The 18,806-nt window shown below is 42.5% G+C and overlaps 1 protein-coding gene across 2 annotated transcripts in view; it reads left to right on the top strand.

Annotated features, from left to right (window-relative positions):
* RPS6KA2 (ribosomal protein S6 kinase A2) overlaps window positions 1–18,806 on the top strand; it is a 469,430-nt gene that overhangs the window by 346,521 nt on the left and 104,103 nt on the right. For both annotated transcript variants that reach the window (XM_077811814.1, XM_077811815.1), the window contains 3 exons: window positions 7,761–7,841; window positions 9,732–9,811; window positions 13,556–13,662. In XM_077811814.1, the coding sequence (XP_077667940.1) occupies window positions 7,761–7,841; window positions 9,732–9,811; window positions 13,556–13,662 (268 nt within the window). The remainder of the gene's footprint in view (window positions 1–7,760; window positions 7,842–9,731; window positions 9,812–13,555; window positions 13,663–18,806) is intronic.

Raw genomic sequence — 18,806 nt, 5'->3', positions numbered from 1 at the left:
TTGTGAGTAGATTGTGAAACTCATAATGAATCATATGTTCACACATTTTCTTATACAATTAGCTCAAAAACAGCTTCTTGTGAGCATTTTTTAGTTGCATAAGGTAATGGAAGTTAGGTACCAAGGCACTCTTGAAATTCATACGGAGTGTCTGAATACCTTTAAAAATGTGGCCCAAGATCCCTTTTGAAAATGGGATTTAGGTTCCTAAATCACATAGGTGCTTCTGAAAATTTTACCCAGTGTGAATTGTGAACTTTATAGTTAAATATACAATGTGGAATGTGCTTTGGGAAGCTATTTTCAAGGATCCCTTCTGTTAGTAAGGCTCAGCTTTTCAGATATCAATGGAAAATGCACACACGAAGGTTATGATCGTTTAAGTTTTGAATTTGAACAAATATTCACAGAAAATGTTTTCCACTGTGACATAACAGTGCCCATGACATAACAGTGTTAATGCCCTGGTGAGTTTGTGTTATAAGTCCCCCTCTCTGCCAATTTACAAAGGAGATAAGTTGTTACAACCTCCTGCTACAGAAGGCTTGTCTCTTTAGGATAAACTGTAGTTGCTCATGCTTTTAGTTCTGGACATCCCCACTTGAATCCCTGGTATTTCGGCCATGAAGCCACCACCAGAGTTGCTCCCCAGAAAAATTAAATTGTTTTTGTGGTCCAAGTATCACATATTTAAGTATCTGACTGTTAAATCAGGAGTCCGCAATTTTAGGTGCCCTGACAACTCCCTTAAAGACAGACTCAGGTCACTTGCTCTTTTTTTCATTGAATCCCTTGTCACCAGCAGTCTGAAATGCTTGCTGCTTAGCACTAACACAAAATGTATAGGCTTGAACATTCCCTCTCAGATCTCTCAAACATGAGATCCTTGCATGGATTTTAGTGGTGGGGAGAATTCTTAACTCAGTTCAGAACTCCTTAACCCAGGAATACTGAGATGACCATAACAAGCACCCCCTTCTTGACTCTATCTCAACATACATTTTTAACTTCTTTAACTGAGGCATTGGAGGAGACGAGTAAGTGGAAAATTCTAGCAGTCATGAGAAAACTCATGTTAAATGGCCAAGTGCCACACTTACCCCAGCTGGCACAGGCAGGCGCATTTCATGATGCTTGCTGTGCACTAGGTGGGTTTCATCCCTTGTGGGAGGGCAGGGCTTATTTCCTTCCCTTGGAGATTCCAGGGTTCCTTAAGAGCCCTTGCAGTATAGATTGCTGCAGGGACAGAGCAAACGTGCACATACCCCAGCTTCCTGGTGCACACCACCTCTCTGGCTGGCACCACTCAGTTTGAAGACAGCAATGCCCAGCTAGTGGCTACCCACCTTGCATGTGAGCTTGTGGCCACCTTGCCACCCTGTTTTAAGTTGGCAGAAGCAAGCAAAGTAAAATTGAGCCCTGTAACTTAACTACTGAACCAAGTTTCTTCAAATGTGATTTTTCTCCCACAATAAAGACTACTGAACACGTAAGCTTGATGTTTGTAGCTTCATCCGTTTTTTCTGAGTAACACAAACAGAAAATAAAATTGTGGTTTGGAACATATGAGCAAATTATGGCTTTTTTCCATGATTGTGTAACTCAAAAATAGTTCAGCTGGTTTTGTTCATACCTTTCAAATAAATTCACCTTCAGGCTAGGGTCAAGCATGGGGAAAGTGTCAGCCCAAGAAAAACTGGTTTGACAAAGGTCTGAGCAACTAAGGAGGAGTTAAATGTTGTTGTTTTAGAACACTGCATTACAGTAAAACATCAGTGTTACGAACTGACCAGACACCTCATTTGGACCAGAAGTACGCAATCAGGCAGCAGCGGAGACCAAGGGAAAAAAAAACAAATACAATATAAAATTGTATTAAACTTAAAATACTTATAAAAAAAGGAAACACAGCATTCTTCTGCTGCATAGTAAAGTTTCAAAGTTGTATTAAATCAATGTTCAGTTGTAAACTTTTGAAAGAACAGCCATGACGTTTTGTTCAGAGTTACGAACATTTGAGTTATGAACAACCTCCATTCCCGAGGTTTTCCTAACTCTGAGGTTCTAATGTAATTATAGCTCCCACTATGAGCAGAAACTATAGTACCCATGACCTTCCCTCTCATCCCTCTTTCCCCTCACTCACACTTTTTCTCTTGCAAAGCTATCCATCAAACAAACAATGACAAGTTACAGTTTAGAACAAATACTATTTAATTTTATTAACCTTCCCTATATGTTAATATTACTTTTTTCTTTCTAAATTAATATAGTTTTTACAGATCTACTAAATTATATTGCATTTATTTGCTTATGTACTTGTTAATTAAAATAATTAATTGGCAAAATTCAAAACCTTACTGCCAAAAAAATTTAAATGACTTTTCCAGTGACCTACAGTACAAACATCAACTCCTCCAAATTAGAGAGATGTAGACACCCTCCCCCGCCCCCCCCCCCCAAAATGTCCATAGTCTTCAAGGCTGATAAACTGCATAGGGACAAGAACAGCACCATTTTAAGGGTAGCATTCGGCCAAACTAATCTAAGAATCCAGAGGACATCTTTGCCCGACTGAAGTCAATGGCAAAACCCCCTTGACCTCAGTAGAGCCAGGATATTACTCCAGAGATCTAATCAGGAGCACTTAAGAAAGTCTCCTCATTTTTGTGCTAAATTACCTACCAATTTTAATCAGTATTTTAATGGGGAAATTACCGTATCACCTCTATAATATCTATCGTTGCAGATCATCTATGCCCCAATTTGCTTAATTAAAGGTTCCCATTGAGTTAGCCCAACTTCCTGCTGAATTGGTAGACATTCTGTGGCTTCTACATTAAGGAAGGCCCTTCTGATTTGACAGAGTCCATAGTTAGCAACGTAACTTCGCTAGCTATGGCATGCCTTTAGCCTAAGGCACATCTGTTGAAAATTTAATATTTTTTCTTCTCTAACTCTTGACCGGATTTGATGTCAGCAAATCACTCAGCAAGAAGGGATGGGTATTTTTGGTTTAATTTTCTTAGGGGGGAAAAATCGCAACTGATCGTCTCTAGAGTTGGAACTTCTTTTTACCAGTGCAATACACTTTGTATTAATCTTCTTTCTCTTCTCTTTCACTTCAGTCCCTTGTGGCTAGGAAAACTACACCAACTGTCTAGCTAAAAATCCACTTTTAAGAAGAAAAAAAAAGTTTCTCCTCCCGTCCCAACCCTGTCATATTAAATGGACTCATTCAAATGTGGATCACTTTTATTGCAAGCTGGCATACACTTTCTCCATTGTTGTAGGATATGACAGTGTAGTCACTTCTGTTTCACATCCCCCAAGGCTCACAGAAGTAATTTATAGATAATTTATTTATCCTAGGTTGGACAAGTGAGTCAGTGGCACAGCCAGGATTAGCATTCAAGACTTCCTGAATCTCAGCCCTATACCTATTCCTTTGGGCCAGCAGTTTCCACACTTTCTTGGTTCACATGGCACCATGTTAAAAACTTGTGAAGTGAACTGACGGAACACCAAGATTGCCTACCGTAGTTTGGGAAGCCCAGCTCTAGGTTGTACTCTCTCCATCTCTGGTATGTAGCTTAAAGTTGAGAGGCAAAATCCAATACTGGATATACAAGACAAAAGCTTTCCTGTCACTAAGAGTTCAGCAACTGGGCACCATTTCCAGTGAACAAACTGTTTATGCAGATAAGTAAACAACATCTGTTAGTATGCATATCACCTGCCAAAACACTATACATTCCTGCTTCCTGTACACACTGCACTTAAACCTCTATAGAAGATACAAATCCCAAAGGGGCTGTTAGGCGCTGGAGATAGGGTTTGGACAGCTAAACAATCCCCTGCCAGTACCAAAAGAGGGGTAGGAATTGTGCAGCCTAGACAGCATAGCCCTCTCAAAAGCCTGGAGTAAATATTTGTTCAGCAGCAGACCCTTCTATATAGCCAAGTGAGGGGACAACACTGAAGTGAACCACAGCACGGGAAGCTAAGCCTTCTGGGATGACAGAGTAATGCAATCCATATGAATAGGTCCTCCTCATAAATAAGTTTGACTGAATTTAGGATGATGAAAGTTGTCTCCTATGCCAGCTGATCCAGCAAAGGAAAGTACAAAGTTACGCACCCCCATGTAACGACGTAGACAATAGGAGGTATCCATAATTGTTCCAAATACACACATCAGTGCTTTTTTGGTTCACTGGGCCAGGCATCTTCACCCCTCGCATCCAGCCACATAGTCAGACCCTACTAATCTCTCCCTATAGGATCTGGAGAATAATCCTGGAGTGACCAGGACCCAGCAATCTGGAATGACTGAGCCAGAGTTGACTCACAGACAATCAATAAATGTCACCGATTTATGCTGGCTCCCTACATGTTACGATGCAGGCACTAAAAGTTTTGAGGCCAGTCCTGGACACAAGCACAAAATTGTAGAATGCAGTGGGCAGAGCATTTTCATATATAGGGCCCCACCTGGGGAAGATTTTGTTAGAGGAGCTCAAACTAAGTCAAAGCTTGACCCTCTTCAGGAGGGCCTTTCCACATCAACACCAGCTCCCACCTACATCAAAAATGGAGCAAGAAGAGCTTGAGCATATGGCAAATGCCGGGATGAGAGAGAGAGAAAACCTGATCTTCCCCCACAACCAGAAAACCTGCCTAGGGTGTGGGCTGGAGGAGAGAGGGAGTGTCTCTTGATTTATGCTGCCCATAGCCTTGTATGGCATATAAATACTATGGTGATAGGGCCTTACAGATATTCAAAATGGAACAGCAAACCATCAGCTGTCTCCACCCTGAAGAATGTTAGCCATAGAAGGAAACATAAATTTAAAAGCATGCACAGCCCAGAGGCACTGAAGCAACAGAGAGGTGATACAGGAGGAGGAGAATAGAGATGGATCTGCTTTGCCATAGAATGTGAGAAGGCATCTGAGCAATGGACTAAATAACAGATGCTATGACATCAGGATGCCAGAAGTGGACCCACATAATTGCTGTCCTAAGGGCACCCATGCCAGGAAATATGTAATGCACAGGAGCAGAGAGAGCATATCACCCACCTATCGGTCACTCTGTAACCACTGAAGTACCTGTGTGCCACAGCAGTCTTTTTAGTTGCCCCTGGATAGGGAATGGGAGGTTAGAAGGATATGTAAAAAGGGGTCATCAGGCCAAGATATCAGAGAAGCTGTGGAGCATGTTATATGGAGACATAACACTCTCCTCAATATCACATGGGCATGCTACAGCTTCTGTCTCCATGTGGGGAGGCAGATGGCATACCATCATGACAGGCTAATGAAGTCCCAAAATGTGTAACCACCACCTTGGTGAATTAGATATAATTAGCTGAGCCAGATAGGCCCAGTGGGGACTGTTAAATGTGGCACAGAGATAATCACACAACATGTAACCGGGTTACGTCCAGTGTTGCCTGCCAAAGCCCGAAATCCGTTTTCAGAACAGACGTTTTCTTATGAAGACTAAAAAGGATTACAGATCCGCAGTCCCCAGAAATACTGACTACTAAGAACTGTGGTCAAGGGGCAGATGACTTTGATGCTGAAATCCCTTATACATGTTGCTCCTCAGACCCATTTCAATTGCCTCTTCACTCGCAAACAGTATCCCCCCCACCACCACCACTTAGTGCCACCATCCTATTGTAATATCCCATTCCTCATATAGCACTATCCTGATACAGCACCTCCCTCCGTGTTCTCACCAGCACAACAGGCGCTCACCTAAAACCACAACACCCTAACAAGGTGTCAGGAGAAATGCCCAATGGGGTGAGGGAGTCCTGCCATTGTTCGTGGCTATAGCCACGCAGATGTGATGCACATGAACACACATCACAAATATCACCTCTGCGGCTACATTCGAATGCCCTCAAACTAATGTCTAAAATAACTTAAAACCAAAGCTTTTTATAATGTGATGTAAAAAAATGTCAGCGCAGCACTACTGTCAAGCACCAAGCAGTATAGGGGTATGGTTGGTGTGGTGAGCATAGCTGGGTGGCCTTTCTTTGTCTATGATGGCGCGAGAGCTTTACAGCTGATTTATACTGTTACCCATGGTGGGTAACAAACCACTTCTGCTTCTGCCCACTTCTACCTCTCTACCCTGTCACTTGGGGATGTTGTGCCTCGGGGCTGATGCATGGCTTACGTGAATGTTTTGGGAGGTTGCCTGCATTTGGCATAGCTAGACTTCAGGAAGCACTCCTCACAGTATATCCATTTGATTGAAATAGTAAATATTTTATGCAGAAGGGTGTAGCAGTCTCTACCCCAAGCATTCCTACACTGGGTACGTGACTTGTGGTGTATTGCATGTGCAACATGAGAAATGTATGCCCCTGCCTAGCTTTGCACTGCATGACTATATGATATGCCATCTTTGCACATGGTATGGAATTTGGGCCTTGATGTGCTTGGATTTTACTGCAAAATGGCTTGAATTGAGGAAGCAATGTGAATGGCTGAGGATTATAAAATCATGCTTATATGGGTCCTGTCTTAAATAAAACATTAAAATAGCTAGAGACCCACATTTTTCCAACATTCAAGGGTTTTCATATCTGAAATTTTGGTTTGGACCAGTGTCTACAAACCAACAATTTTAAAAGCACAGTTGTACAGAAGAATGTGTCATTGCACTGTAATATATTCATTACTTGGGTGTTGGAGGCACTCAGCTTTTGACCTCCCATTTATCAATACACCCAACACACGTACATGTGACAACAGAACCGCAGTGAGGTCTCATGCATTATTGACTAAAATAGACTCATAACCCAGTGGGTGGGTGCTGCAGCTGAGAGATGAATAAATAATGTGGTACAAGGAGAAGAAACAATAAACCTAAACAACTTTATTAGAAAATCAGTAAAACCGTGATCAAGAATAAAATACATCTTTAGGATCAAGGGATGTTAATCTGAAACGTGGAACCCAGCTTGGTTTTGTGAAATTCTATTAAAATCCGTTACTAGGTGAACTTTGGTTTCAGTCTTGATTAGCCTGAACCCTATTCACATCTGTAATTATTTTTTCTCTTATTCTTCATTCATCTGATCCATAAAAAAATCATTACACTTGCTTCTGCCCTGCAGTAATTGTCTCTGCAGATGAAGATAATAGTTGTCTCTTTTGCCTCAGCCATAGACTTTTCCTTTTTACTAATTGTATCTGATTGGGAGCTCAAAATATTTAATCTAAACCACATCCAGGTATTCAATGAGTCATCCTTATTGCTAATATCAGCACAGCACAAGTATGCTTAAATGCACGCAAGATTAACCTACCATAGTCTCTTGATTAACTTGCCATGGTCAGTTGCTGTTATATTCTATTTATTTTTAAATTAGATATTGAGTTTATATAGCTTTATTTTATATTAAAATTCTTTTTTGTAAACCTTAATCTTCCTATTGTTTATATTGCCTTAGTGCCTCACAGCTCAGCCAAGATTAGTACGTCATTGTACAAATGCAGAGAAAGAGACAGTCTCTTACTATCTACAGGAGCTTACTATCTACAGAAACTAGACAGGCGGTAAGGGCAGGGAGAGAGGTAGGGAAGGTGAAGTGACTCGCCCAGGTCCCACAGCAGGCCAGTGGCAGAGTCAGGACTAGAATCAAAATCTCCCGAGTCCCAGTTCAATGCTCTCTCCAGTGCACCATGCTGCCTCTTAACTGATTGCTGTTCTTATTGTTCTCTCTCTTATAGTTCGGGATCGGGTGCGATCGAAAATGGAGAGAGATATTTTGGCAGAAGTGAATCATCCTTTCATAGTCAAGCTTCATTATGGTAACTATAATAAAATGGAATTCGGATTCACTCGTACATGTGTTTTGGGATTGTAATTGGATCTGTGTCATTTCATAAGAATGCCACTTTGCTAAATACTACCCCATTTCCACTCAGTTATGGACTTCATTTTCCTTATATCACAGGAAAACTTCAGCATGAGGGGGAGGGCTTTGCTACGCCTCTGTCAAAACAAATTTGATACAAGGTGTAATGTAATGATGGTGTTACTAGGGGGGTGTTGGTGGGATAACAAAGATGTATAGGCCAGTTCTATCACCCCTCTTCAGCAAACAGTTTGATTATTAGATTCTCTTGTTTCCAAAAACTATTAATAATTGATAGCACTCACTAAATTTCTATAAACTATTTACTCCTGGGGGAATTCTGTGCCACTGCGCAATGCAGAATGTTGCAGAAATTAACGTCCGCACAGAATTTCCTTTCCCCCACAGAAATGGGCTGCAGTGCTGCTGGCTGCCACTAAGTACTGATGGACCCAGCAGAGCCTAGCTCGCACATAGAAGACACTGCCATGGGGAGTGGGCAGAGCTAGAGGGTTCCTGGCAGCTGCAGTTCCCCACACACCCTGATGGAAGGAGAAGGTGCAAGCCTGGGACTGAGTATCAGGCTGTTTCTCCCTCTGGATCCCTGGACTTTGGGGGGGAGGGGACCAGGTGTCTGGTCTCGGGGGAGAGGGTGCGGGTATCTAGGCAAGGGGGAGGCCCTGCAGCTGGGCTCTGTGGGGAGGGTGTGTGGATATCTGGGCAAGGGTGGGGGTCTTGCAGCTGGGCTCTGAGGCAAGGGGGTGTGGGTATCTGGGCAAAATGGCTCGTCTCGGGGTGGGAGAGGGTGCGGGTATCTGGGGGGAGAGGGCCTGCAGCTGGGCTCTTGGGGGGTGGTATCTGAGCTGGGGGGACCATGTCTGTGCTCTTGGGAGGAGGGGTTAGGTGTATTGGCAGGAGGGCACCATGGCTGGACTCACGGGGGAGGGGTTGTGGGCATCTAGCCCCCTGGCTGGGCTCTAGGGGGGAAGGGAGCAGAGAAACAGGACCTGGGTTGTTACAGGGATTTCTTTAACTCTACTCCTGGGGGAATTTTTGTGTGTGTCTGTATTGTTACACACATACTTGACAACAGGTATTTTGAAATAAATTACCAAAATAATTGAAACTGGCATGATTATGTTGTATTATTTTGACAAATAAAATTTGCAGAATTTTTAATTTTTTGGCACAGAATTCCCCCAGGAGTAACTATTGCAATGCTGATAAACTATTGCAATGCTTTCAGTTACACAGAGCAGCTTCCCCCTAGATTTGCCTGTCTTAGCCCAGCAAGCTCCCTGAATTCTTGAAGAGTCCTATTGCTAGTGCAAAGGGGCTTCTGTGAGCATTTTGAACAGCTGTAGCTCTCTCCTTCCACAATTCTGGGAGCCTCACTGACTAGTTTTACTCTCTTTTCTTCTCTTCACCCTGTGCAATGTGCAATAGAAGGCAGCCTTAGCTTCATTAGGTATATCTACACAGTAATTAAAGGCCTGCACAGATCAGCTGACTTAGACATGTGGGGCTCAGGCTGCGGGGTTCTAAAATTGCTGGGTAGGCATTCAGGATCAGACTGGAGCCCAAGCTCTGGGACCAGGTGCTAAGCATGGCAAAGAATTCATTAGTAATAAATCTCCATCTCCCAGCTAACACAGGATTGTTCCCTGTAGTACGGTCTAGACTGCTTAGTCCAGCAGAGGTCTTAAATAATTCCATTCTAAAAGTGAAGTGTTAACATGGTAGGAGAGTTAGCGAACAATGCAGAATTAATCAATAATATTCATTCTTTGGAGACATTGTAATGATTTAAAACATCCAACATCTCCATTCTTTTCTAATGCAGCATTTCAAACAGAGGGAAAGTTGTATCTAATACTAGATTTCCTACGGGGAGGGGACCTTTTCACAAGACTCTCCAAAGAGGTAAGCCCATTGATTTTGTGTGTGGTAGAACACAAAATAATGTCTAGGATTATTTTCAGAATTTGTGTGTGTCCCTGGGTGTATTTTCATTCTATGTAACTGAATTGGAGCTGTAATTTGCTATAATTTCCCTAAATCTTTTTTAATACTTGTATCTACATTGTGTGATAAGTGACATACCTGACAGAGCGTGAGCATCGTGTTAATAGAAAACGTAATTACAGTTTACTCCCAACGGTTAGATCATTGCTAGTTCCTTCTCATGGTAGAATAACCCCGGACTCATTGCTAAAAAGAGACACTTGCTGGCTGTGATCTGGAGAGAAAAGATATACCCAGATTCCACACTCTATGAAGCCTATGCTCCAGTGACCACATGTAGCAGGGTCAGGTTCTGGGTGGCTAGAGAGTTCACAGGCAGCTCAGGTTGAAATTCCAAAATCCCTTCCAGGTTTTCCAGTTTACTTCACCAGATATTTTACACTTTGCAGAAGTCTCTCTCTGCACTCCTTCAAGTAAAGGCCAACATTCAAAACAAACAGGCCAGCAGGGTGGCCATTATGGTCCCCCAGAGTTCCCTGCCATGGCTTCTGGTGAGTAAAATTCCTGTCTCTCTCTTTCATGGGAATAACCTAGTCCCTCCTTACTGTAACTGAGTTCATCTATCCCTGATTAGCTCCCAGATCGGAGAGTCTCCTTGAGCTGACTCTGAACCCTTTGGAATTAGCACAAAAATGCAAAGGGTGAAATCCTGGCCCAAATGTAGTCAATGGCAAAACTACCATTGATTTCACTGGGGCAAGATTTCACCCAAGGTTGTTAAGTGGCTCTGCAAGGTCTTTTCCTAGAAGCCTTGCTTGGGCAAGAAGCAGCAAGGTTGTGAGGGCCCCTCACGAGGTCACTGAAAGATCAAGGACACCTTGTCATGCTAGGTTAGCCATGCTACTTTGTCTCTGCCCTTTTGTCCCAGTAATTACATTACCCCAACCCTGGCCAGAGATGGTGACTAATCCTTCAGTTCCAATGATCTTTCCTTTAATTTAAAGAAGAGTGATCCAGGCTTCTCACTCTCTCTCCCTGTGTAACTTTTTATTTTTGTTAAACATACATTATTCATAATACAGCACCTTTTAGTCTGAATAGAACATTTCATACAGTCCTTATCCCACACTGCTTCCCAGAGTTAAATCCCCATAGATATATAGTTACATGATAAAAAATAGCAGAGGAGAGAAAACTGACAGGGAGAATGAGAGAGAAATGAGGAAATAATTGTTTTCAGATTAAATTTGAAAAGAGGGGGAGAGTCAATGAGGAGGACCGACACAGGACAGCTGCCGATGGGGGCAGGGGCTGCCAGGGAGAAAGGTCTTGCACCAGTCACGGTGAGACAATGTAAAAAAAAAACAGCTGGTACGACAAAGTGGAGGGTGCAAATGCAGGGGGGGAGAGAGAGAGAGAGAAGGTGCATGTGAATAATGCAAGCCAAATTCTTAAAGCATTGCTCTTGCCTGAAAATTGGCTTTTTAAATTCACATGGAGCAATGACAGCAAATGGGTTTTTTTAAAACATATTATACTATTTTAAATTCTAGATCGAATTTGGTTCTACCTAGCATCTGGTAGAGACAGTGGCAGAGGATGTTATTCCAGTGACATCATTGGCTGAGCTCATTGGAGATTACAAGTCTCTGACCGCAGAGAATCCCAAGGAGTTTACCTGGGGCACATGGTAGCATGCTGGGTCTGGCTGCTGGAGAGAAGCAACAGCTAGCACTGGAGGTGGGGATTGGCACAGCTGTGAGACAGAACCCAAGGCACAGGGTGTGGCAACTGTGCAAGCTAACCGGGCAACAAGAGATGTGATAGTACTACAAAATGTGGATAGTACTGTCCCCTGCAGCAGCTGGTGGAAGTCTGAGTAGACCAAGAGACACCACCTTCCTTTGGTGCTAGCAGTTCTTCTCTCACCTGTCTCATCTGTGTACCGGCTCCTCTCCCTGCTTCCTTGCTCCTGGAAAGGGCATCTCTCCTTGTCTCCATTCCCTTCCTTCCTCACAGGTTCCCACATATTCCTCTCCGCTCCCCGCCCTCCTAGAGATGTGGTGAGAGCTGCTGCAGCCACCAAAGGAACAAGTCTGACCGTGACCAGGACTTGAGCCACCACCACCAGGAGGAAGACAACTCCTGGCTGGCTGCCAGGAATGTCTCTAGAAGACAGCATTATCCTACCTCCCCAAGCGATGCTTCAGAAGCAGCCAGCTGGGTAAACTGCAGCTGCTGCTCAGCTCCCTGAGTTCTGCCTCACAGCCAGTACCTGCAGTTGCCATAGCTTAGCAGTCAGGCTTCCCAGGGGTTTGCTGTCGCCCCAGGCTAGCCTAGTGGGGGAGCCATGTCTGGTCCTGTAGGTGTTTTGCCTGTGCCTGTGCCTTTCACTGTGTTCTGTGTCTCATGTCACCAGGGGGAGGTCTGATAGCAAACGTATGTCTCAGCAGGTAAATAAAAGAGGAGCTTGTCATAAGTAAGAGCCCAAGCCCACTGAAGTCAGTGGAAAAACTCCTATTGACTTCAGTGGGGTGTTTTTGTGATTGGGCCCTAAGTCTACACATGCTGCATATTCTGTTAATATTTTGGAACTAAATATAAGTCATTTTATAAAACACAAAGCATTTCAGTTCACTTTTAGACAAAATAGGTCCATATCTGAGCTTGTGGGAATTTGGGAACCACATGCCAACATTTTAGTAAACTAGGATATATGCGGTACTAAGAGCCTGGCTGTGCACTGTTGACTTTTTGCCATTGACGTCAATAGACTATGGCTCAGCCAGGGGTGAAAGTAAGTCTAGTGACTTACCGGTAGGGGGCTGGGCTGGTGCCGGCTCTGGCCCCCGGAAGCGGCGGGGCCTCAGGCAGAAGGGGTGGGGCTGGGGGAGGTCAGAGCCAGCCCTGGCCCACCCTGTACCGGCAAGTGCCTCCTTCCCCCTCCCTGGGGTAACAGCAGCAGCCGGGGGCTCTGGCAGCGGTTTAAAGGGCCCCGGGCGGTAGCAGCGGCCGGAGCCCTGGGCCCTTTAAATTATCCCCAGAGCCCTGCCACCGCTTCCCCAGGGCTCCGGCAGCAGGGCTCCGGGGACTGGGCTCCGACGGCCACTACTGCCCCAGGCCCTTTAAATCGTCCTCGGTGCCTGCCGGAGCCCTGGGGAAGCAGCAGCGGGGCTCCAGGGACGATTTAAAGGGCCCAGGGCTCGGCCGCCGCTACCGCCCAGGGCCCTTTAAATTGCTGCCCCAGCCCCACCACTGCTACCACAGGGATCTGGCAGCAATTTAAAGGGCCGGGAGCTCCAGCCACTGCCAGGAGCCACAGGCCCTTTAAATTGCGCCTGGGGAAGCCGATCCACCCTGGTACAGCATACCGGCTCTTGCCGGTACGCCATACCAGGGAGTACCAGCTTACTTTCACTTCTGGGCTCAGCCCGGATTTATAGTAGTATGTAATGTCAGCTGAACTGACCAAAAACAAGAATGAAAGCAGCATGATTTAAGGGAGAGGAAAATGTAGCAGAATGAACAGAATTTTGTCATATAATCAGGAAAACCTGATGAGGAGGGTTAATGTGAGTACAGACAAATACTGACAAATTGAATCTGATATGATGGTCTTTCTTGCAATCCTGAGTTAGAGAATTCAAGTCAATCTGTTATCATAACAGTGATTAGACTTGTTCTTCTTTTCTTTCTGACTAGGTAATGTTTACCGAAGAGGATGTCAAGTTCTACTTAGCTGAGCTGGCCTTGGCTTTAGACCACCTCCATAGTCTTGGAATTATTTACAGGGATCTAAAACCAGAAAAGTAAGTTAAGGAGAATAAATTAACTGAAAACATATATATGAACCTTTTAAATCACTTCCTTGTTATATTATTAGTAAGTCACAAAATGCCAAAGAAAGTCCTTAGGTATCTTTTTCCTTATCTTATCTGAGTATTTGTAGCGTCCTCATAATCATATATCTGAGCATCTTACCATCATTACTAGATTTTATCCTCAACACCCCTGTGCGGTAAATTTACCCAATTTACAGATGGGGAACTGAGGCACAGGGTTGATCAAGAGACTAGTGCAAGGTTATTCTAGAGGAGGACTGTGTTTGAGCCAGGAATTGCACTCTGGTCTCCTGAGTCTCGGCCCAGTGCCCTACCTATTCAACCAGCCTTCCTACCCTACCACTTCAGCATGATGTGACACATCTGCTATAGTCCAATATTATATAGTCAAACAGAGTGGGTGCCCTATTGCTTTTGACTGGATAAATTATCTCCCCTCAAAACAAGATATGGAATAAGGTCCCAGATGAGGTAAATCTAGAATAATGCCATTACTCTGGATTTGTACCATTTTAACGCAGATCAGATTTTGACCCTAAAGTTCTTTTCTCGATTTAAACAAGTTTACTTCTATTTGTAGCAGTGAACCAATATAAACTGGCCTTAATCCTGCTGGTTTACAAACTATTCAGTGATGTTAGCTAAATTTTGCCAAGAGTACTGGTAAATTTACTGTTTCTAAAATGCTAGTGTTCCCTTTTTTTTTTCTTTTTTTGCTTTTTAAAAATATTTGTATTTACTACTGAAATAAAGCAAATGACACTCATAGTGAGATGACTGCGAGACAGTTGATATTTTTTGTTGTTGCTCTGTTCCAGTTGACTTGTGGTTAGCATACATTGTTCCATGCCAATTTTAATAAAACGTGCTTCAACCTTTAAAAGTTTTGAACCTTTTTAATGAAATATTCAGGTTTGTTTAAAGGAGATTACAGTGTAGTGCAGAAACAGAGCCAGTCTGACTATCCTTTATGCTCCAAACTCTAAGAACATAGCAATATTCTTTCCCTTCATGCCATGCAATTTAAATAAATGCAATTATTTCTTCAGAGTGGTGTGTAATCAATTTCATACTTCTGAAGGAAAGAAGAAGCCAAGAATATTGGAAGTTTGATTTTGTAAGGAGTTGTGGACAGGAAGGTTGTTTATCCACAAATACGATACAAATTACATAACTTTCAAATTTAGTTTCATGTATATATTGCAGTCATTTTGACCGACCAGTAGATAATGACATGACTGAAACTATATGTCATTTACTCAAAAGACCATTTCACAAATTACTAAAAGTTCCAGTCATTTTTGGTTAAATGAAAATAAGAACCAGAAATTTATCAAGTGCAGAAAGTCACCCACTGAATTTAACATCTAAAGGAATAAATGTATCACTTTATTACCAAATATCAAATATAAAAGAATATCTGTCATCAGTAACAAGTGCCATATGTTTTTGTATCTCTATCTGCCAGGAACCCTTTTGATTTGAATTTGTTTTGGTGCTTAGTTGATTCATGTTTGCTAGGCAATCACATACTGCATTCATGAGCACCATAGAAAAGCTAATAAATAAAATGTTTGTGATCTTTGATTCTGATTGCTCTAATTAAGAATCGTGCTAGTGTGCTCTATTTGATGATATTGTTTCTTTTGTTGGGGAATGGCACATTCTCCACTGCCTGTTGCTTTGACCAACCTGTGAAGTACTGAATCACTGCTAGAAAATAATCCTAATACAAACCCATTTAAAAAGCTGAGTTACGGTGTAGTTAAGTTTGTAGGCACATGGCAGTGAAGTTGTGTTTAACAAACAAAAAAGTGAGAAATATAAGAAAGTCAGAGTTAATGGTAAAGTGACCACAAAAATGAAAACAGACTCATTAGGCCCCTTAAAAGCCAAAATAGGCTGCCATGGGACTAATAGGCCTCCAAAGATTATATAAAGTGAACTGGTTTTAGCAGTGTTGAGAGCCATAATGTAGAGAGCCCACTAGCTGCTAATGCTGTTATTCATCCTCATGTCACCTAATCCTGCTGATAGTAAACTTAGTAAACATGGTGCTCAAAAAACCAGTGTTGGTAGCCCATTTACACTAGGGCTCCCGCTGGTGCAAACATCAATGGAGCTGAACCAGTGTTAGATAGGCCCTCTGTTGTCTTTATAGTACTATCCAGTCACAAAGCTGAGATACAAATACATCTCAGAAGTGGGGAAGGATAGCTCGGTGGTTTGAGCATTGGCCTGCTAAACTCAGGGTTGTGTGTTCAATCCTTGAGGGGGCCATTTGGGATCTGGGGCAAAAATCGGGGATTGGTCCTGCTTTAAGCAGGGGGTTGGACTAGATGACCGCCTGAGGTCCCTTCCAACCCTGATGTTCTATGATTCATTCAATTGCACCCTCAAAAGAGCGAAATTAAAAGATATTTGGTAAGGTTGCAAAGTCAAGTACTCAAAAGTTAGGAAATGCCAGAATTAAGATTCCCTATGCAATCTTTTTTCCAACCCCTTGCATGTGTACATTATGATACAGTTTTTAATTACATGATCACCTATTATTTTTCCATAGGATCCCTCCCTCATTCAGTGCAGTCACCCCACTCCATTTTTCTCTCCAGCTTCCAGTCTGCTTGCACAGCTAGTCCCAGTTTCGTTCCCTAGCTCCCAGTCTCCCCCGCCAGTTTCTCCCCCTCCTCCCAGGTTACTTGTCATAATCTACTCCTCCCACAGGTCTGGCTCATAACTCCTCAGGTCACCTTTGCATTTGAATAAAGCAACTTCCTCCTCCCTGGTGCCTGGGCCCAGCCAGGGGGCTGGAGTGTCACTGAGAGCATAGGAGCACTAGGCTCTCTTCTTTCCACTCAGGTGCCCAGACCCCGCACAACCCACAGCAGCCCATACTTTCAATTTTAGGGAAGGTCCTGCTCAGTCCCAGAGCATGCTCAGTGCAGATGGAATCTTCTGGGAGTTTAGCTGTTAAAATTCTGAACATGTTCAAGTTGCAATTTTTTTCAAAGGCATGTAACTTGGCCAAACTTGGGCAGATTTTCATCGAGGTGGCAAAATGAACATCCCTGACACAAAGGCTACCCCCTGCCGAATTTCAAGTGCCTGCTCCAAAGCATGGGGACGCTAGAGCTTTTTACACACAAAAGGTTGCTTTAATGTTTTAACATGAGCAAAACAACATATTTTTTCCTAGTTTCATTCTTGTAAATGGATGAACTGTTTTAGATTAAATTTTGTCCTCCCCCATTCCCCCAAAAATATTCAACCTGAGGCAGACACCCAGCATGGAAAATTTTAGCCCAAACACTTGAAGTTTGGCAAAGATTATAAATAACTGGAAACAGGGTCTTATAATGGGATGTCAGCAACTTTAATAATAGGCAATGCTACCAATTCAGTCTATAATAAATGACTCTGAACACATAGTAAATAAAGCTATACAAAGGAATCCTTCTAATTACATTGGTGTAGCTAAGGGCTTGTCTACACACAAATGTTCGTACTGCTTTAACTATACCTGGACTGTGGGTTCAGAAAAACGGCCAAACTGAGGGCTGCCGTGAAGCTCCAAGGTGAGCAAATCCGCCAATAAGTGCAAGACCCACCAAGGTAGAGGAGGAACTTTGTCACACTATGTTCACATTAGAAGCTGTACTGGTATAAGTATTTGGGTAAAAAATCACACTCCTAACCACAATAGTTATACCAGAACAATAACTGTGTGTGTAGACCAAGCCTAGGAGAGGATGGCATGAATGCTTGTGGTTTCATCAGAACTTTATGAAGCCCTATTGGCTGATCTGATCCAAAACATTAAAGAAAAAGAGACAAGTTAGAAAAGAATAGTTAATTGTTCGAAAGATTTTATATGTAATCTACATTAGGAGATATTTATCTTTCAAAGTGTTATTTTTGAGTTGTCTTTTTTTACATTAACTTGGTTCAAACCACATGTGAGAGTGCTGAATGCATCTAATATTTCAGAAATAATCAAGCAAAACTGCAATACAGATACCAACAGCATCATATCTCTCTGTAGATCCCCTAGCAAAGTGCTGAGTGCAACATTGGCTTGATGGTTTACATCACATCATAAGAGCTCAGACAAGCCTGACTTTCCAACTGCCCCATGTCCTGTTTTATATATATAAAGTCTTTTAAGGCGATGATTTACTAGTAAATATTAGTTTCAACTGTAAACATCTGGAATATTTTTTTAACTTTCTATTCTTGCTATCAATAAAGAATTACTGGATACCATTTTTAGATACTGTTAGGGTGGTCACTCTTTAAAACTTTCTGTTTTGCCTTAGATTACCTGATAATATAACCATAATATTAGCAATGTTCCCTTTACTTCTCTATGTTCCTCATACAAATATCTAGAGCAAATTGCAAATACTGAGTTAGTGTTATTAACCACCTATTAATCACAACTGACAAGTTTTTAAGTGCAACTTCTGCACACCAGGAAGTGTTGTGATGCTGAGAACTAGAGGATCTAATCTAAATAGCCAAAAATTGGTCTTTCTCAGTCCCGTTGAAACCAGTGGAATTATTTGTGCAGTAAAGTATGATTCAGTGTAAGAATGGCAGAATCGATCCCTTAAAGGCAGCCATTAAATGCCGGAAAAACATACACAGTTCATGAAACCCGTACATGAAAATGTATGTTTGTATTGATGGTGTGGTTAAAGTAGTATGAAGGATTTGGGAGAGTAGTTCTACCGCCTACCAAGAAGTCATAGGTAATTTTCTTCCTTTTGTGGTGCAAAGGACCAGATACATAACTTGATGTAATTCTGTTGTAACTCTTCATTGAATGTACTGGAGTTACATCATGAATGAATTTGGATGAACAATCTGCAGTGCTGCGGTTGGGTGACATGATGCAAATATTGTACCACAATAAACACACAATACAATGTGATGACATCCTAAATTTGTGAATGTCTCCTGTTTTATGAAGATATTTGGATCTCTGTGAGGAACTTTCATAACAAAACCTGCAACCAGATGAAACTCAAATGGTGTTTCAGATTTTCTTAGCAACCAGAACGTCTGGCCAAGTTTGCTGAAAAGCATAAAATCTAGGTTACATTTCATGA

Source organism: Eretmochelys imbricata, chromosome 3 (genome assembly GCF_965152235.1).
Source record: "Eretmochelys imbricata isolate rEreImb1 chromosome 3, rEreImb1.hap1, whole genome shotgun sequence".
Taxonomy (NCBI): domain Eukaryota; kingdom Metazoa; phylum Chordata; order Testudines; family Cheloniidae; genus Eretmochelys; species Eretmochelys imbricata.
This window is presented reverse-complemented; position numbering and strand designations above follow the sequence as displayed.